Source organism: Pristis pectinata, chromosome 10 (assembly GCF_009764475.1).
Source record: "Pristis pectinata isolate sPriPec2 chromosome 10, sPriPec2.1.pri, whole genome shotgun sequence".
Classification (NCBI taxonomy): Eukaryota; Metazoa; Chordata; class Chondrichthyes; order Rhinopristiformes; family Pristidae; genus Pristis; species Pristis pectinata.
This window is the reverse complement of record NC_067414.1, coordinates 26,242,204-26,258,195: the sequence shown is the minus strand read 5'-3', so window position 1 is coordinate 26,258,195 and position 15,992 is coordinate 26,242,204. Positions and strand designations below refer to the sequence as shown.

The 15,992-nt window shown below is 41.2% G+C and overlaps 3 protein-coding genes across 8 annotated transcripts in view; 1 reads left to right on the top strand and 2 right to left on the bottom strand.

The window, feature by feature from the left end:
• bckdhb (branched chain keto acid dehydrogenase E1 subunit beta) overlaps window positions 1-1,448 on the bottom strand; it is a 192,059-nt gene extending 190,611 nt beyond the window's left edge. For all 6 annotated transcript variants that reach the window (XM_052024775.1, XM_052024776.1, XM_052024777.1 and 3 more), the window contains exon 1: window positions 1,224-1,448. In XM_052024775.1, coding sequence (XP_051880735.1) covers window positions 1,224-1,413 — 190 coding nt within the window. In that variant the 5' untranslated portion in view covers window positions 1,414-1,448. The remainder of the gene's footprint in view (window positions 1-1,223) is intronic.
• On the top strand, window positions 1,130-13,529 carry LOC127575177 (uncharacterized). Its single transcript, XM_052024873.1, has 3 exons — window positions 1,130-1,463; window positions 9,187-9,311; window positions 13,341-13,529. The coding sequence occupies exons 1-3, from the start codon at window positions 1,130-1,132 to the stop codon at window positions 13,503-13,505; spliced, it is 624 nt and encodes a 207-aa protein (XP_051880833.1). The 3' UTR covers window positions 13,506-13,529.
• LOC127575114 (nuclear receptor subfamily 0 group B member 2-like) lies at window positions 4,986-8,061 on the bottom strand. The gene is made up of 2 exons (XM_052024779.1): window positions 7,398-8,061; window positions 4,986-5,496 (listed from the first exon to the last, which is right to left on the bottom strand). Exons 1-2 carry the CDS (start codon window positions 7,963-7,965, stop codon window positions 5,249-5,251), a joined length of 816 nt encoding a protein of 271 aa, XP_051880739.1. The 5' UTR covers window positions 7,966-8,061; the 3' UTR covers window positions 4,986-5,248.
• Window positions 13,530-15,992: the final 2,463 nt, after the last annotated feature.

The following is a 15,992-nucleotide window of genomic DNA, read 5'->3' as shown; positions in this document are numbered from 1 at the left end:
CTTCTTAGTGGTAGAGGTCAATGGTTTGGAAAGTGCTTTTGTAGTCTAGTCTCCTAAAATTATAGCAATCAATACATATTCAGTAATCTTCACATAACAAAGCAATGTACAGCCAGTGAAGTGCTTCATTCACGCATCACTCTCCATGCAAGTTCTTGGGATGTGTTGGTTGTTAACAGTGCAATCATGCATACAATGAGTAACTGATGCAGAGTTCGAAGTGCAAGAATGAGAAGGCAAGGAAGACAGGCAAAAACATCTGGAATCAGACATTTTCAGAGTCTGAACTTGCCATTAAGACATGACAAATCAGGGCTTAATGGCAAAGGTCAGGCTCTTTCCACACTAAGGGGTTCAAAGCCACTCTTGGGGTCATGGATTAGTGGTCAGGGTTTGACTCTTACCATAATCAATGGGCTCAAGATCAAGCTCTGACATTCTGAATACTAAATCAGGCTTTTTCCATGCTGTGGGTTGTTCAGTCTTGGGGGTCATGTTTTCAAGTTCAAGTTCACTCAGATATACTATATCCTAACCCATATGGCATGACTTACCATGCTATATGGGTTTGGAGACAGTCACAGGTGCCCTGGCTTAAAGGTAAGGCAGCCAGGGATGACTGTCAAGCATTTTCCAGGTCACCTGGATTCACAGGTTGTCAGATTTAGCCTGCTGTATAGGCCGCAGGTAGAACTAGACTAAGAATGACCTAGATTAAAAGTCAGACTCTTACCACATTGTGCAGACTCAGGCTTAATGCGATAAGGGTCTAGGTTTTTTTTCCTGCACACCTTCAGGTTATAGCTGAACCACTCAGGGTTTATAATTAAGGATCAGGCTCTTACAAGGGTGCTTTGACTCATGGGGTAAATGAAGATCTTAGCATGCTGTTTAGGTTCAGGGTTAGACTTGGGAGTCATTGGTACCTAGTCAATCTCTTACAATGTTGCATGGCTCAAGGTCAAACTGGGCATCGTGAGCTCAGGGTCACAATGTCCAAACCTTTACCACTGGCGCTGGGCAAGCTGGAGGAGGTCGTGGCTTCAAGTTCAAACTCGTAACTTGGTGGGCTCGGGGAAGGGGAGGTGAACATGGGATCGGGGGTCAGGCTTGGAGATGGGCGGGGTCCATGGAGGTCCGGCTCCCGCCCAGCTGCTGGGCTCGGGGGTTAGACTCCCGACACGATGGTCGGGCTCGGTGTAGGGCTCAGTTCAGGCGCTCACCGTGCTGCGTGGGGTCGGGGTCCGGCACGAAGGTGAAGTGCGCAACCGAGCGCCGGGCTGCCGTCGCCGCCGGTCGCGCCAGCCTCGCACGGCTCCGGCCAACCGTCCCGCGGAACAACAGTCTAACCACCGCCGCCATCTTCCGTCTCTCAGCCAGCTCACCGCGCACCGAGCCTGCGCACACGTCCATTGGCTGCGGCCACCCCCAATCCCCTCCGTCGTCATCGGTTAACCAACCAGGTGAGGGCAAAGGCCGCGGTGCATTCGGGGAGTTGTAGTTCTCAGTGAACCACGCACAGAAGGCTGGAGAGGGGATCTCAGCAGGTCAGGCAGTCTCCATGCAGGGAGATAAACAGTCGACGTTTCGGGTCGAGACCCTTCAGGACTGGGAAGGAAGAGGGCAGAAGCCTGAATAAGAAGGTCGGGGGGGGGACAGGCTGGCGGGTGATAGGTGAGTCCAGGTGAGAGGGGGAAGGTTGCATTGACTGCTACTCCAACAGGGATCCCATATACCTGCGTTCTGTTGATTGCTGCAATCTTCCCCCTCTCACCTGGACTCACCTATCACCTGCCAGCCTGTCCTCTCCCCCCCCCCCCCCCCCCCCCCCACCTTCTTATTCAGGCTTCTGCCCTCTCCCTTTCCAGTCCTGATGAAGGGTCTCGACCCGAAACGTCGACTGTTTATTTCCCTCCATAGGTGCAGCCTGACCTGCTGAGTTCCTCCAGCATTTTGTGTGTGTGTGGAGCTCCAGATTCCAGCATCTGCAGAATCTCTTGTGTCTTAGTTCTGCGTGAGTGGCAAAAAAAAAGGGGGGGGGGTGTTACTGCCATCTACGATTTAGAATTAAAACAGGAACCCTGGAAACTCTCCGTAGTTTAGGCAGCAATCGGTGAAGAGACAGGAACTTTACCAAGCAAAATTTGACCCAGAAGTGCAAGCCAGATCAAGAAGAACAGCCAACAGCTTGCTTAAAGTAGTAAATTTTAGGGAATGGCCTCAAGGAGGAGAGAGAGAAAGATGCAGAGAGGGTTAAGGTGGGGATGCCAACATGGTTTTCAACAGTTAATGTAAATGTTGTGTATCTCCCTACAGTCACTTATTTCAATGGGCAATAGGCTGTCCCGAACAAGATACGTTATAGTTATTTCCCTTATACCATTCCAAACCTGAGCACAGAATCCTCAAAAGTTAAGTACAGAGCCAAGAATTAAACAATAGCAGGATTTTGAAGTCACCAGAGAACCCTTCAGATCCCTACTGACAGCAAAATAAACTGAAATTCACCATGCAGTGATTTTCCCAATGGAGATCCACAAAAAGCTGGGGAAATTGGGCAGTTGAATCCTACCTTAAACAAAGTTGGTTGTGATTTTTAAAGATCAATCATCCCAGTCTTAGGACAATCATCCTATTTCCTCAGGATAGTGTCCTAGGCTCAACTGTCTACAGTATCTTCATCAATGACCTTCTTTCCATCATAAGGTCAGATAAGGGGATGTTCATTGATGATTGCTAAAAGTTCAATTCTATTTGCAACTTCAGAAAATGTAGCACTCCATGCCTACATACAGAAAGACTCAGTCAACATTCAGGCTAGGGCTTATAAGGGACAAATAATATTCATGCCATGCACGTGCCAGACAATCACCTCTCCAAAAAGTGAGGGTTATCATCTACCCTTGAAATTCACTAGTGTTACCATCACTGAGTCTCACACCATCAACATCACTCAGGCTCACACCATCAACATCTGAGAGTCATCATTAATTGGAATCTCAACTTTATCAGACACATAAATGCTGTGGTTACGAGATCAGAGACTGGGTTTCCTGCAACTAGTACCTCATTTTCTGACACCCCAAAGTCTTTCCGCCATCTACAAGACAAAAGTTAGGTGTACAATGAAATACTCTTAACTTGCAATAGAAAGTATAACATGTAGTGAAAGCATGTTAAAGATAGATGGCTCTGTCCATGAGGGCAGATGTGTTGATCAAGGTATAGATAATAAAATACAGCCATCATTGCCAACTTAATTTCATGATAGCCCAGCAAACTCAGAGGAATGAATTGTGCTAAACAGGGAGTTATGCAGCTTAGCACAAGACCTTCCTGGGAGAAATTAAGGCAAAGTTGGGTCAATGCATGCAAAAATTGGGTGCTATGTTGATTGCAAAAACATTGAGTGAGATAGAGCCAAGGGCTGTAGTGAAATAGCATGCAATTCATGGAAAGGTGATATTCTCAGACATGGGATTGCAGCCTGAATTAGTAATATCTGCAGAATGTACGCCTTTTGGGACACAAAATAAGAACATTTTTCAAAAGACATTAGTTTGAAGTGTTGACTTCCAAATGTCTACTAGCAAGAGCTGCAGGGCGACAAGTAAAGCAAGTAGTTCATTATAATGGCAAAGGGATACTGGGCAGATCATGTCCATTACTGAAGTGTCAGCTGTGGGTACTATGAGCAGGAAAGCAAAATCATTTAAGTGGGCCAGACAGTGACTTTGACTGAGCAGTGGGAATATTTGCATTCCTCAGTAATAAGCAGTTCAGAGGAAGAGGCCATAACTCAAGTATACATGGGATGCTGCAACAAAGTCTCTTCAAATTAGTCAGGGGATGCTGCTGGAGGGGACAAAATTGAATGAATGAGAGTCGGCTGCTGACAATGGTGAGGAAGAAAAGCCTATTTGAGAAAATCAGAAAGAAGGTTTAGTCATGTGAATGGCCTGTTTCTGAAGGGAGATGTTAAGTAACCAATGGGATGGTCAGGTAGCAAGATCTGTAGGTTGGGGTTATCAAGTGACCCTTAGGTTGGAGTGTCATATGGACGGGAGGTAGTTGGCAATCAGTGAGTTAACAAGAGATGTCAGGTGATTGGTAGATAGGTTGATAACAGAGTGGGAGGATCATGAGCTTGGGGGTAGATGGGAGGTAGGAACCTTTGTTGGGAGGGGGTTGTAGAAGCCCAAAGGAGAGCTGGTAAATAATTTAAAGTGAGGGACCTACCTGAGTTGGATTCCTGTCATTGGCCAGGAATCTGGTCTGAGAAGTCAACTTGCCACACAAAAGTATATATCAGCTGCTGTGAAAACCTGCTTCATGTGGACACTCCAATTGACCCTGGGGGCCAGTCCAATCCAAAGGAAAACCTTGAAAGGTTTGATCAGATGTGGGTTGCATGTTGTTGGACATCACTGCCCAGGGTCCACTTTGTATTAGGAACCTTGAACGCAAGTTGCTGACTTTGCAATCCATGCTTTAAATCTCCAATTTTCACTCACAATTTATCAATGAAAATTGGTTCGTGCAGTGCACAAAAACATAGGACCTTACAGTCTAATTTCCAGGCATCTATCTGTCACTATTCATAATATGTAATTCCTACTGTGCTCTTAGCATTTATACAGAAGAGAGATAAATGCTGAGGTAAGCTTTGTGAAGCAGGAAGCTATTAAAGCTAATACAGAGCCCTGTAAAAAGTTGAGTTTAAGTCAAGATGTCAGAAATGATGGAAGAATATTTAGAAGGTGGAATGTTTAATTCAGATAAGGTACCCATTGAAGTAAGAAGATACAGCGTATTGCTTACATCATTTTGTGAAGCTAAGTTGTATTGATTGGAATAAGTGAATCTGATCAATGGTTGCTCTGTATGTTCACTGACTGAAGGAGAACTTTAACAATGGCTATGGTGTTTTTTATAAATAATTTTTGACTCTGACTGTAGTTCCTTTTCCACATTTATTTGTTTATATGTTTATTCAGTACAGGCACTTGAAAGAAAGGCAGCGTGAAAGAAGAAATGTTATGGAATGAAAACTAATCCACAGTTTTATTTTAATAAACCAAACAAAGGCATAAATAAGCATTTGTCAATAACACACCTCTATGTACACACAACAATGTTAGTTACTATACATATTGCACAAATAGTCACTACATACACAACCATAACAAGTTAACAAGTTACAAAAGTATTAAGAAGATTCAAGTGTAATGGATTGCATTTTTGCAACTTAATTCAGCTTTGCACAGAGCATCTCCAGGAGCAGCTCATTCATATTCACTTTGCCCAGGACTGGTCTGAAAAATAGTTCTGTGACAGAAGTAGTGCTGACCATTCTGAGAGTGGAGAGAGTCAAGAGTATCTGAGCAAACCTCATCTGATCTCCATTATGCATCAAGCCAATGAATTCGTTTAACGTGTGCTGGGCTTCTTGCTGCAAGGCCAGTATATAATGAGGTGTTCTTAAACTAGAAACATCTGTAATAGAGATGGATTGTGCTCGTTAATAAGAAGATTTGATACACATTCACTCAGTTTTACATTCTAAAGGTTACTTATAATAAAATTAGCCTTTTTTTCTTTTTTATCTCTTTTATGTTTAATAACCTGGCAAGAGTTTGGAAATTCATCATATAAGCAGTTGTAAACACAACTCTGCATTTTTCACTTAGTGATTCATACTTACTTGAAGTGAATTATATTGGATGAAAATTTATCAAATATTTTTCACCAGAAATATCAGATTAATGTGACTGAAAACTAGCAAAAAAGTAAGAACTTATACACAGATTTCTCCATGTAGCAAGCACCCAATCTCAGCTGAGATACTAAACACAGACAAGACACATTAGCATAGGCAACAGGTGAGAAAACTAAAGATTCAAATATCTCTTACATTGTCTCTTAGTTGGAGCATTATTGCAGCGTGGCACTGAATTCTCTGGCTGTCTACCTTTTTAATGTAGGAATAGTGCATAAATTAGACTGGAAAAAATACACAGAAAGAAAGGGAAAATAGATTCTAGATTATATCTTTATATTAATCCTAAATACACTTTTCTTTATTCCAAATATCACTCCCTTGCTTTAGAGTTGACTGTTTGAAATTTGCTGTTTTTACGAAATTTCCTTTCTTGTATACCTCCAGGGACCTGGGTTTGATTCCAACCTTGGGTACTGTTGGTGGGGACCTTGCACATTTCTCTGTGACCGTTTCTGCGGAGTGGTCTGGTTTCTTTTCCCCACAGCTCAAAGATGGCTGCTGTTAACTAGCACTTAAAGAATCAAAGGGATGTTGATGGACATGAGGGAAAGAGTAAAGTAGCGGGGTTACAGGGAAATGAGCAGAGCTGGAATGGGTCTGATGGGATTGCTCTGCTGGAAGCTGGCGTGAGCCCAATGGCCTCCTTTTGTGTTGTAAAAAGTAAGTAATTCAGAATAACCTTTGAAAGCAGGGAACACCAGGTTTCTTTAATAGCTGTTATAATTCTGTTCTCTAATGTTCTTAAATCTGTCTTATATTCTAATGAAAGGAAGCAGACTTTTGCTACTTTTCTGAACCACCACCAAGGTTTACGTACTTTTCCTGAGTCTTGGTGGCAAAACTGAACCTGGAAGTCAACATGTAGTCTGATGAGAGAACTGCATGGTTTCAGAACAACTTCCTCTGGCTTTGGCTATATGCCAAATTTTTATTTGATTCATAGAATCGTTACAATTACAACACTGGGAAAGAGGCCATTCAGTCCATTATGCTAATATAGATGCTAATCCTTCATCTGAAGCCATCTACTGTATGCCAGTTTCCTGCTCTATGTTAGTATCCATTTATAATTCTTCCTGAGTTTGAATCCCAGTATCAGCATTCAGACCTTTTCTTCACTCTAGGTCTTCCAAAAGTGTCACTCAGAAAGATGTACATTTGAAGCCTGATAGGCTTTTTTACTCCATTCCTCTGTGCCAGTGTTGCAAGAGCACGAAGCTTGGCACAGTGCTGAGAGTAGTTATGAGCAGACAGATCTCGCATACTAAAGCACAGCAGGATTATTATAAGTCAGTCAGCACAAGATTATCAAACCTGATTAAAATAAAAGAGGAATTTTATCAGATCATAGAGTTTAATCAAGAAAGATTAACATGATGATTGTATGCAGTCATGAACAGACAGCTCTGGCAACTAAAGCACAAAAGGAATATTAATGAGTCAGCATAAGATTATTAAACAGCACAGTTCTTCGCAATGGGAGGCAATTTTATGAGAGCATTAGTTTTTACTGAAAATCAAAGTGCGGAAAAATTAAGATTTATCTACTTTGTAATTAATAATTTTTTTTGAAAAATCCATATTGTGAAACTTCCTGAATTGTTTTTTTTCTCACCTGGATTGAAAAGAGTGATGCCTTTGAGATATGCATACTCTTTGGTGCTGATGTCCATGCTCCAGAATTTCAGGAGAAATAATTTAACTCTTTGAACTTCTCCTAGAGTTGGGGTGTTCAGGTCAGTCTCCTGATCCTGACCATCCATCGCTTTCTGATTTAGAAGAATCCTTCTCAGCAGGCTGGGTGCTACAGCTTCAACCACCTCAAAGTCTACTCTTTCCTGAGCTAAGCCTAAGACAAAGAGTGGAGCCCAGCAATTCTGCACCAGCAGGACCTGATCTTCCTCAGGTAGTTGACAAAAGGATGGCAAGTTTTTTATGAAATTCAATGTCTTGAGCAGCACCTCTGAGGCCAGTCTGCAAGTGAGTTCTGGTGTCTTTAGAACAACTTTTTTTCTAAACTCACAGGAGCACCCAAGAGTTGAAGGGTGATGATGACGTTGATAGTGACAGCAACTTGATTCCTTGGGATAATCTTTGTTGAGAATGCTGTAGAGTATGCTGCTGTGTGATCCCTGTCCGCAAAAACATTTATCAAAACTTACTGATTGGGATACACAAGCCATTTTTAACTGCCTGAAATCCTTCTCTGCCTTATCTGGTTTCACAGTCACTGAACCCTGCTTTTATAGGCTTAACATAACCTCTGCTGTAAAAGTACCTTGAACTTCAGCTGCCCTCAACTACCATTTAAAGGCAAACCAGGCGTGGCTGATTCATTCAAATGGCTTTTTTATGTTGATTGGTTACCTGATTTCTCTGAATGGAAGGAATGGTGAGAGCTTTATCTCTACAAGATTAATAGCGGATATAATGTTGTTCACCACGTATACTGCAATGAAGGAGACATCCGTACCTTGGTACCGATGACCTCCTCCTGCTGCCACCTAGGGTGATGTAATTTTTTACGATCATGGGAGTTGCATTAGTTTCAAGCTGTCCTTGAAAACAGCCAAGCTGAAAAAACACGTTTAGCGTGATTCTGTTTCCTTCCGAACTACTTCAGTTAACTTCGTGCCAATATTTGAAAGTTAAGATTTAAACTATATTGTGTGGCTGAAATCATAGCAGCCATCGGATGAAGCTGTGTTCTGTTGCATTAGAGTTTCCCTGAATGGAAAGTATTTCATCTTCAACATACTTATTGTTGGGGAGGAGGGGTGGAAGAGGCAGTGCAACGTGCAGAGGGAAGGTCAAGAGCTTTCCCAAAGTGGAAAACCTGAAGCTCAAAGGTTTCCTTCATACACCTTGTAAAATTGAACAGTGGAAGTGAGTCTACTGCCTGTAGCGACAAGCTGATCAGGATTTAAAAACAGCAGAACATAGCCCCAGTCGCTCAGTTAACGAAGCAAATATTTAACTGAACTACACAAATTGGACATTGTCGTACTCAATTCACAGTTAGCCAGTCTCGGCCAACAGCCCCATAGTTCAGACTAAGCAGATGAAAATTAGGCAGGGTTCCTACCCCCAACTTCAATCTAGTGCAACCCAGCAGGATCTGCACACAGTTAATATTAGGTGAAATCAGATCACCTAACTGTGATGGCTCCTGTGACTCAGTGTCCCATCTTTGGATTTAGCGTAAAAGTGTAAATACTTGAAATTTGGAATAAAATTGACATCTGCATGATAGCACCTTAGCTGACATAGCTCTGAATTACTAGTCCTTAAGAAAAAAAAGAGAGGGAGAAAGAACACAATAGTAAAAGGGAAGAGAGAGAGTACTACAAACTGGTAACAGAGTGCAAATTAAAATTAGCTGCTGTCCATAATATCTATCCAAGATTTTTCAGAAGAAAAGTTTGAGGCCGCAGCAGAGATCTTTCACATTTTCTCAGCATTGTTGGAGATGGTTACCACAGACATCTGCTCCGTAGAACTTGTCAAGGACAAAGCAGTGGTGTTAAAGGTAAGACTAAATATTATTTCAGCAATTCTGGCATACCCCACAAAATAGGTTTGGTTGCTGTCATGCTGGGCCTCCCCCCTTGCAACTAAAAAAATATCCATCCCATTTTTATCCACTTTACCCCAAGGGTGAATATGCCCCAGCCTTTAACATGGACCAGGCCCTGAGTAACCCCTTCACAGTGGCTCAAAGTGGGTGCATTTCAAAAATTAATTGTACTAAATGCTGGCTCAGATCACTCCATTTAATGATCCATCTTCCAAGCACACTGCTTTCCCATACCAACTATAAAAAATACAGTTGCCTTGTGTTTGATATTTATGAGAGCAAGTAGGGATGGCCATAATCATCTGATGTACACATTTGGAACATCGTCGAATACCAATTTCAACAGCATATCCACATTTAACTAAAATGTGATGATGAATCCAGCAGTCATTGGTGTTCAGAGACACAATTATAAGGGCAGGATCGTGAATTATGCCATGATTAGCATTTTTGTCAAGAATGAGCATGGTTGCAGTCTTGGTCAAAGGAACCCAAAGATTTCTTGTGATGCTCAGAGGAGTATTCTGGCCATTCCTGGCATCCCAGAAGAAAATCCCACATTATCTCCTGAATCATTTCTGGCCCAGCTTCAATCTGGTGACAAGCTGGCTCTGTTTTGATTGATAGTGGAGATTGATTTCTAATAACCTAATCAGATCCCATTGACATAAATAAAGGACTCTGCTACTTTTCTGTGGGGGTCCTGTTCACCTGCTCAAAAGTTAATATGGGGATACTCCAGGAAATAATCAGAATCAGTGGAGGTAACTAACACTGCCCCCAATCCAGTTTCTTCTTGGGGTACAAAAAATTGGTGTATTTCTTAATCTTTGGATCTAATTGGACTTTGCAAAACAGTGTCTCTTCACAAATTGCCAATATTTTTGTTACTAGTAAATAAAAAGCGCTCTGAAAAACTGAAAAATAAACTATTTTGTTTGACATTCGTATAATTCTCTTTTGCTTAGAACTTGCTTTACTACCTTATAATAGTATCAAAACAATGTTATGGGTCACCCTCGTGCTGCTTTTGAAATTCTCATATAGATAATGATTTTCATTTCTGAGATTCAACAACAATGTTAGCATTCCATCGTAATGTTGTGCTGTATCAGTTTCAACACAGCATATTCTATAGATCTTTTGGAAGTTTGCATATCAGTGGCATTTTGAGTCATAGAGTCATTCAGCACGGAAACAGGCCCAACCCTGGGAAAAAGACTGTGTGCATTCACCTTATCTATGGCCCTCATGACTTTATGTCCCTCTATAAGATCACCCCTCAATCTCCAAGAAGTAAAGTCCTAGCCTGCCCAACCTCTCCTTATAACCCAGTCCCACGAGTCCAGGCAACGTCCTTGTAAATCCTTTCTGCACTCTTTCCAGCTTAATGGCATCTTTCCTATAGCAGGGTGACCAAAATTTTGCCTAGGAGCTATGACCTTGGTAGAAGTAGTAACAGGAATAGGCCATTCAGTCCCTTGATCCTGCTCCCATATTCAATAGGATCATGGCTGATGTGATATTTTTCAGGTCCATTTCTCCTTTTCCCCATAACTCTTGACTCCCTTTTAAGTTAGAGTTTTCTGTGTCAAATGCATTCCAAATACAAGCCTCTGAGAGAAGAACTACTTCTCAGTTTTAGGAAGTGAATTGAAATTACTAGGCATGGGAACCTGAAAGGAAATAATGGCAGCAATGCATAGCTTCTTTTCTAAAGGTCAAAGGATCCAGGAATATGTGCCAATTGAATCTAGCTACCTGTATGAGAGAACCTCATGTGTTTTCACCAGGACCTGAATACAGATTTTCCTTTGAGGAGAATTGAGTTAGGAGAAGAAGTAATTGAGATTAGAGATACTGCCCGATTAATGAAAGAGTTGCCTTTCTGGAAATCTTTTCATTGAGTGAAGTTCCATAAATTGAAAAAGCTGAGCAAAACGCACAATGGTGATTTCAGTAGAGTTTATTCCTATGGGCAGGGAGTGACAGATTATTCATTATAGTGAAAAATAGATTTGTAAATCAAGGTATCCTAAAGAGTCCATGGCGTGAAACTGAAAATTCATAAAAAGAAATTGCCTGTATTTTCAATTACAAGTTGCTAAACATATGGTAATCAGAGTGATATTTTACTCAGTTTTTCTTAATCTGCTTGTAGAAAGAGGATGCTCTGTTTAGAAGACCGTTTTATTGTTAAAAAAATAGTTCAATAGTTCTTGTACTTCACAGAAGCCTCTATGTTCTGCAATATCTGATGTTGTATGTAGCACACAGCTCTCTTCTTTGTTTGTCATTTCACCATGGGCAAAGTCCAAGACCAATATATGTTTGCTTTGGCTTCTAATTGGAAGCATTAAACATATTTATTTCCTAAAAGACAGAGTAGGTTCTGGATGAAGATAAGCTACTGTGTCTGACCTACAATGCACTGTGGTACGTGCATCCTTGCTCACTGCAAGTAGCTCTTTATCACCAATGTCCATCAGCCAACATTTATCATGATCCCATAAATGGAAATACAATCTCCTTTCTGAAAGCTGTTCAGGCCCGATAAAGTGTAATATAACACTATAAATTTCCATCCAAATGTCAGGTTCAGTGTGGAACATGAATAGTGAAAACTAATTTAATCACTAAATTATGATTTGCTAATTGTTAAATGCTTTTCCAGAATTAACCAGTTTCCAGACTTTGAGCCCAGTGCTCAAATTATACATACGTAATAGCAGATTCATGGTAAATCTGAGGTAAATCTAGGGTGGGGTTAGAAGGACAATGGAAGGGAAGCTGGCAGCAGCTGACATGAATGTGGCCAATTTTAATAAGTTTTTTGCTAAAGACTGTTAATCTAAAATCACATCTGGGCCACAGAATCTGAACAGAGCAGGTCTGGCACCTGCTCAGCTTCCAGAACTGTCCAGAGACAGGCATTAGTCCTTCATTCAGGGGCAAGGGGCCTAAAGTTTATTTTAGGCAGGTACATGCCTGGAAAATATGCAAGGCTAGTACAGCTTTACATAACTTTAAGTGTCCTTGGGAGCCAATGTGAAATTGGTCACCTTTGACCCCATTTTCTGTTTGTAAAACAAAGCTTACATTAAGCAATTTTTATCTTCATGTAACTGAGTCAGTAAACAAGTCAAATGGATGATTCATATTGGAAATGTCCAACCAAAGTACATGTGATTATCTGGAAAGGAGTCATCCTTGCTCATTCAACCATTACAGTACGGGGTGGCACGGTAGCGTAGCGGTTAGTGCAACACTATTACAGCGCCAGCGATCGGGGTTCGATTCCCATCACTGTCTGTAAGGAGTTTGTACATTCTCCCATGTCTGCATGGGTTTCCTCCGGGTGCTCCGGTTTCCTCCCACATTTCAAAGACGTATGGGTAGGTTAATTTGGGTTTAAAATGGGCGGTGCAGACTCGTTGGGCCGGAAAGGCCTACTACCACGCTGTAAATAAATTTTTTTTAAAAAATTACCATTGAACAAGCTGATCAACCTTGGTTCAATAGAGAGTATGAAAATATGCCAGGAGGGGTACCAATATGTTTAAAAATAAGGTGCTGACCTGGTGAAGGTATGAACACAGGACCAAATGTGTGCTAAACAACTGAGACAGCTTGCTGCAAATAGAGCAAAGCAATCCCACAACCAAAGGCTTAGATCAAAAGTCTGCAGTCCTGCCTCATCCACTTGTGAAATGTAGTTAAACAGCTAACAAGAGGAGGAGGCTCAAATAATATCACCAGCCACATTTGAAGGTAGAGCCAAGAGTGAGCACATTTGCAGCCATCTTTAGCCAAATGTGCAAGGTGGATTATCAGTCTAGACCTATTCCTGAGGCCCACCAGCTCCAAAACAACTCTTCCAAAATTTTCACATAGTACTAAGGAATAGCTGAATGCACTAGATATGTCTAAAGGCTTTGGGCACTGGTGCATTTTGGCTAACATGCTAATGATGTGTTACAGAACGAGCTGTACCTTTCATCAAGTCGTTCCAGTATATTTACAACACTGACAAAGAGGAAAAATCATCCAAATATGGCACATCCACAAGTCCAGAGCAGACAATTATCGCTCTTTCAAAGTAAAATGATGGTATCACAGGCGACAGGGGAGAACTGGTGGCTCTAGTCCTACTTCAAAACTGAAGACTGAAAGATCAACAAGCATTCAAAGGCCAAAAAGAAAAGCTAATACACAAACAAACAACAGATATCGCAATAATGAAAGGGAAGTAGGTGCGTGAAAGGAACAAGGAGCGTATGAATCATTTATTATTCTGCACGTCAGTTTTTTTATTTTGTTTCACTGATGAGAATTACTATATTGGAAAGAAAAAGAATCATTTTCCTGCAGTGAAATTATTCCTTAGAGTATGTTTTCAACTCACTGTTCCCATTTACTTCTGGAAAAAAAATCTTTTAAATATTTCATGTTTCTCAGGTTTTAAGCAGTCAAGTTATTGAGAAGTACACATCACGCTTGGCATAACAGGAAAATAATTTGCATAAATGAAGTCCATCAGCTGGGTAACTTTTAGTTAATAGAGATTGCTATTATTGGGAATTTTGGCTATTTAAGTAGGCGTGGGGAATAAACATTGGAGAAAAATGTAATTGGAAAGAATAAAAGTAATGAAGATAATTTTAATCTAACCCCCAATGCTGGAAATTGAAAATGGGATTATTAACTGTTTTGCATTTTTGTCTGATTTTATTTTCTACTGGCCTCACTGACTTACATTGTTCTCAGTCCCCAAATACATCAATTTTATCATTATTTAGCTCTCTCAAAGCACTTTTACCACCTTACCTCTGTAAGCTCCACTGTAATCCTGCAACTTCACTTCCCCAAACAATCTCGCCTAGAAATTCATCCCTGGTCATTGGTGTTAAATGCATTATACAGCAGGAACTGCACATTCTGTTTCACTCCTGAAATTCAGTTCCATTGACATCAAAAGATAGTGTATAGCACATTTAGCACTACTGACCAGGAATGAATTTCTTGGCAATCTCTTCCAACTCCACTCTTCCAACTATCCACTGACATTTACTATAAACCCACTGACTCCCATAGCCACTTAGATTACACCTCTTCCCACCCTGTCTCTTGTAAGGATGCCATCCTTTTCTCCCAATTTCTCTGTCTTTCAAGCTAAGGGCTTCCATGCCAGGACAACCGAAATGTCCTCCTGTTTCAGGAAACATAGCTTCCCATCTATTGTGGATGATGGAGCCCTCTCTCACATTTCCTGTGTTTCTGCTCTTCTATCCACTTTGAATATGCATCTACTTGGATGATGACAATTTGCCTATAAATAGACCTCCTAAAATCCATGAACCAAGTTCAGTTCTGCCAAGCCCAAAGGTTGAGAGGGACGACTGGTAGATTTTTGCAGAGGTGATGACATTGAATATATTCTTTCACTGTGCCTTCCATCTAGTTGTCTGTTTGCAGCTATCAAGCAAAACATCTGACAACTGGATCGATATAAGATACAGCTCAATATCTTTCATGCAACAATTTCAGATAACTCCTCTTTCTTGTGGTGGAACAACAACGTTTGATCTCAAAGGAACTATACTATCCTGGGTAGTTAGCTCATATCCTTTGAGTACAGCAACAATGCACCATCCTCACATTCTCCTTCCCAACCATTACATGTCTGGACACCCTTGAGAGGGCAGGATCACATCTCATCATAGTAGTAAGCTGTTGGTTCGTGACTAGAGCACTGTCCAGGTAGAGTCATAGAGCATAATACAGCACAGAAACAGGCCCTTCAGCCCAACATGTCCATGGTGACCAAGATGTCCAGCTATGCTAGTCCCATTTGCTCACATTTGCCCCATAATTTCCCCATGTTTGGCCCATCTTTCAGTAATGAGAGTATCTCATCCGGTTTTGATGTTTCATATGGCATTACAACAACTGGTAGTCAACTCAGTGCATCCACAGTCTGATTGTAATCTCTACTCCTGGACTCCAGAATGCAGCCAATGTTAATGCCCAACTCTTTAGCTATCTGAGGTATCTTCTTGGATTCACCAAAAACAGCCCCACAGGGTCTAGTGTTCTATGAAAATTATAAAGTTCTGGTTGCAGCCTAGTGACTTGACGTGACTCCAGTGAATTCTGTATGTGTCAGGCTTGGATCAGATCATGTATCCCAGATATTCCCAGATATGGGTTAGAAAATCCTCTTCTGCTTGTTGTTTTTATACTTTCCTAACTTTCCTTTGTGTAAATTGTCTCATCCTTAATCCACTTTCTTTACCTCTTTCTGTACCTAATCAGATCCAATTTGCTCTATTTCCTTCTCCATCATTTGCTCTTTCTTCCTCTATCTTTTATTTTCATTTTTAAAGGCAATGGACCATTGGGCATGACCTCATGAGCTAGTGGGTGTGACATTGACAACATTGCACCAATACCATTTTGGCAGTGCATCAAGTTCTGGGTCAGAGGATATTTCAACAGAGCAATTACAGGGAGTAATCTCCAGAAGAATTTGTGGTGTTACAGAATGGAAGAATGTGGTTTAATTGGTTTACACCCATCATCAGAACTCTCAGGGCTTGCATCTTTTTATTTGTATGAGCAGCAAAATTCATG

Excerpts from the sequence above, each read along its gene's own strand:
- LOC127575177 (XM_052024873.1), top strand. The coding sequence starts at position 1,130 with ATGGAGGTCCGGCTCCCGCCCAGCTGCTGGGCTCGGGGGTTAGACTCC. Across the intron at positions 1,464-9,186 it reads GTCATCGGTTAACCAACCAG|ATTTTTCAGAAGAAAAGTTT; the intron begins GTGAGGGCAAAG and ends TATCTATCCAAG. Across the intron at positions 9,312-13,340 it reads ACAAAGCAGTGGTGTTAAAG|AACGAGCTGTACCTTTCATC; the intron begins GTAAGACTAAAT and ends GATGTGTTACAG.
- LOC127575114 (XM_052024779.1), bottom strand. The coding sequence starts at position 7,965 with ATGGCTTGTGTATCCCAATCAGTAAGTTTTGATAAATGTTTTTGCGGA. Across the intron at positions 5,497-7,397 it reads CATCACTCTTTTCAATCCAG|ATGTTTCTAGTTTAAGAACA; the intron begins GTGAGAAAAAAA and ends TCTCTATTACAG.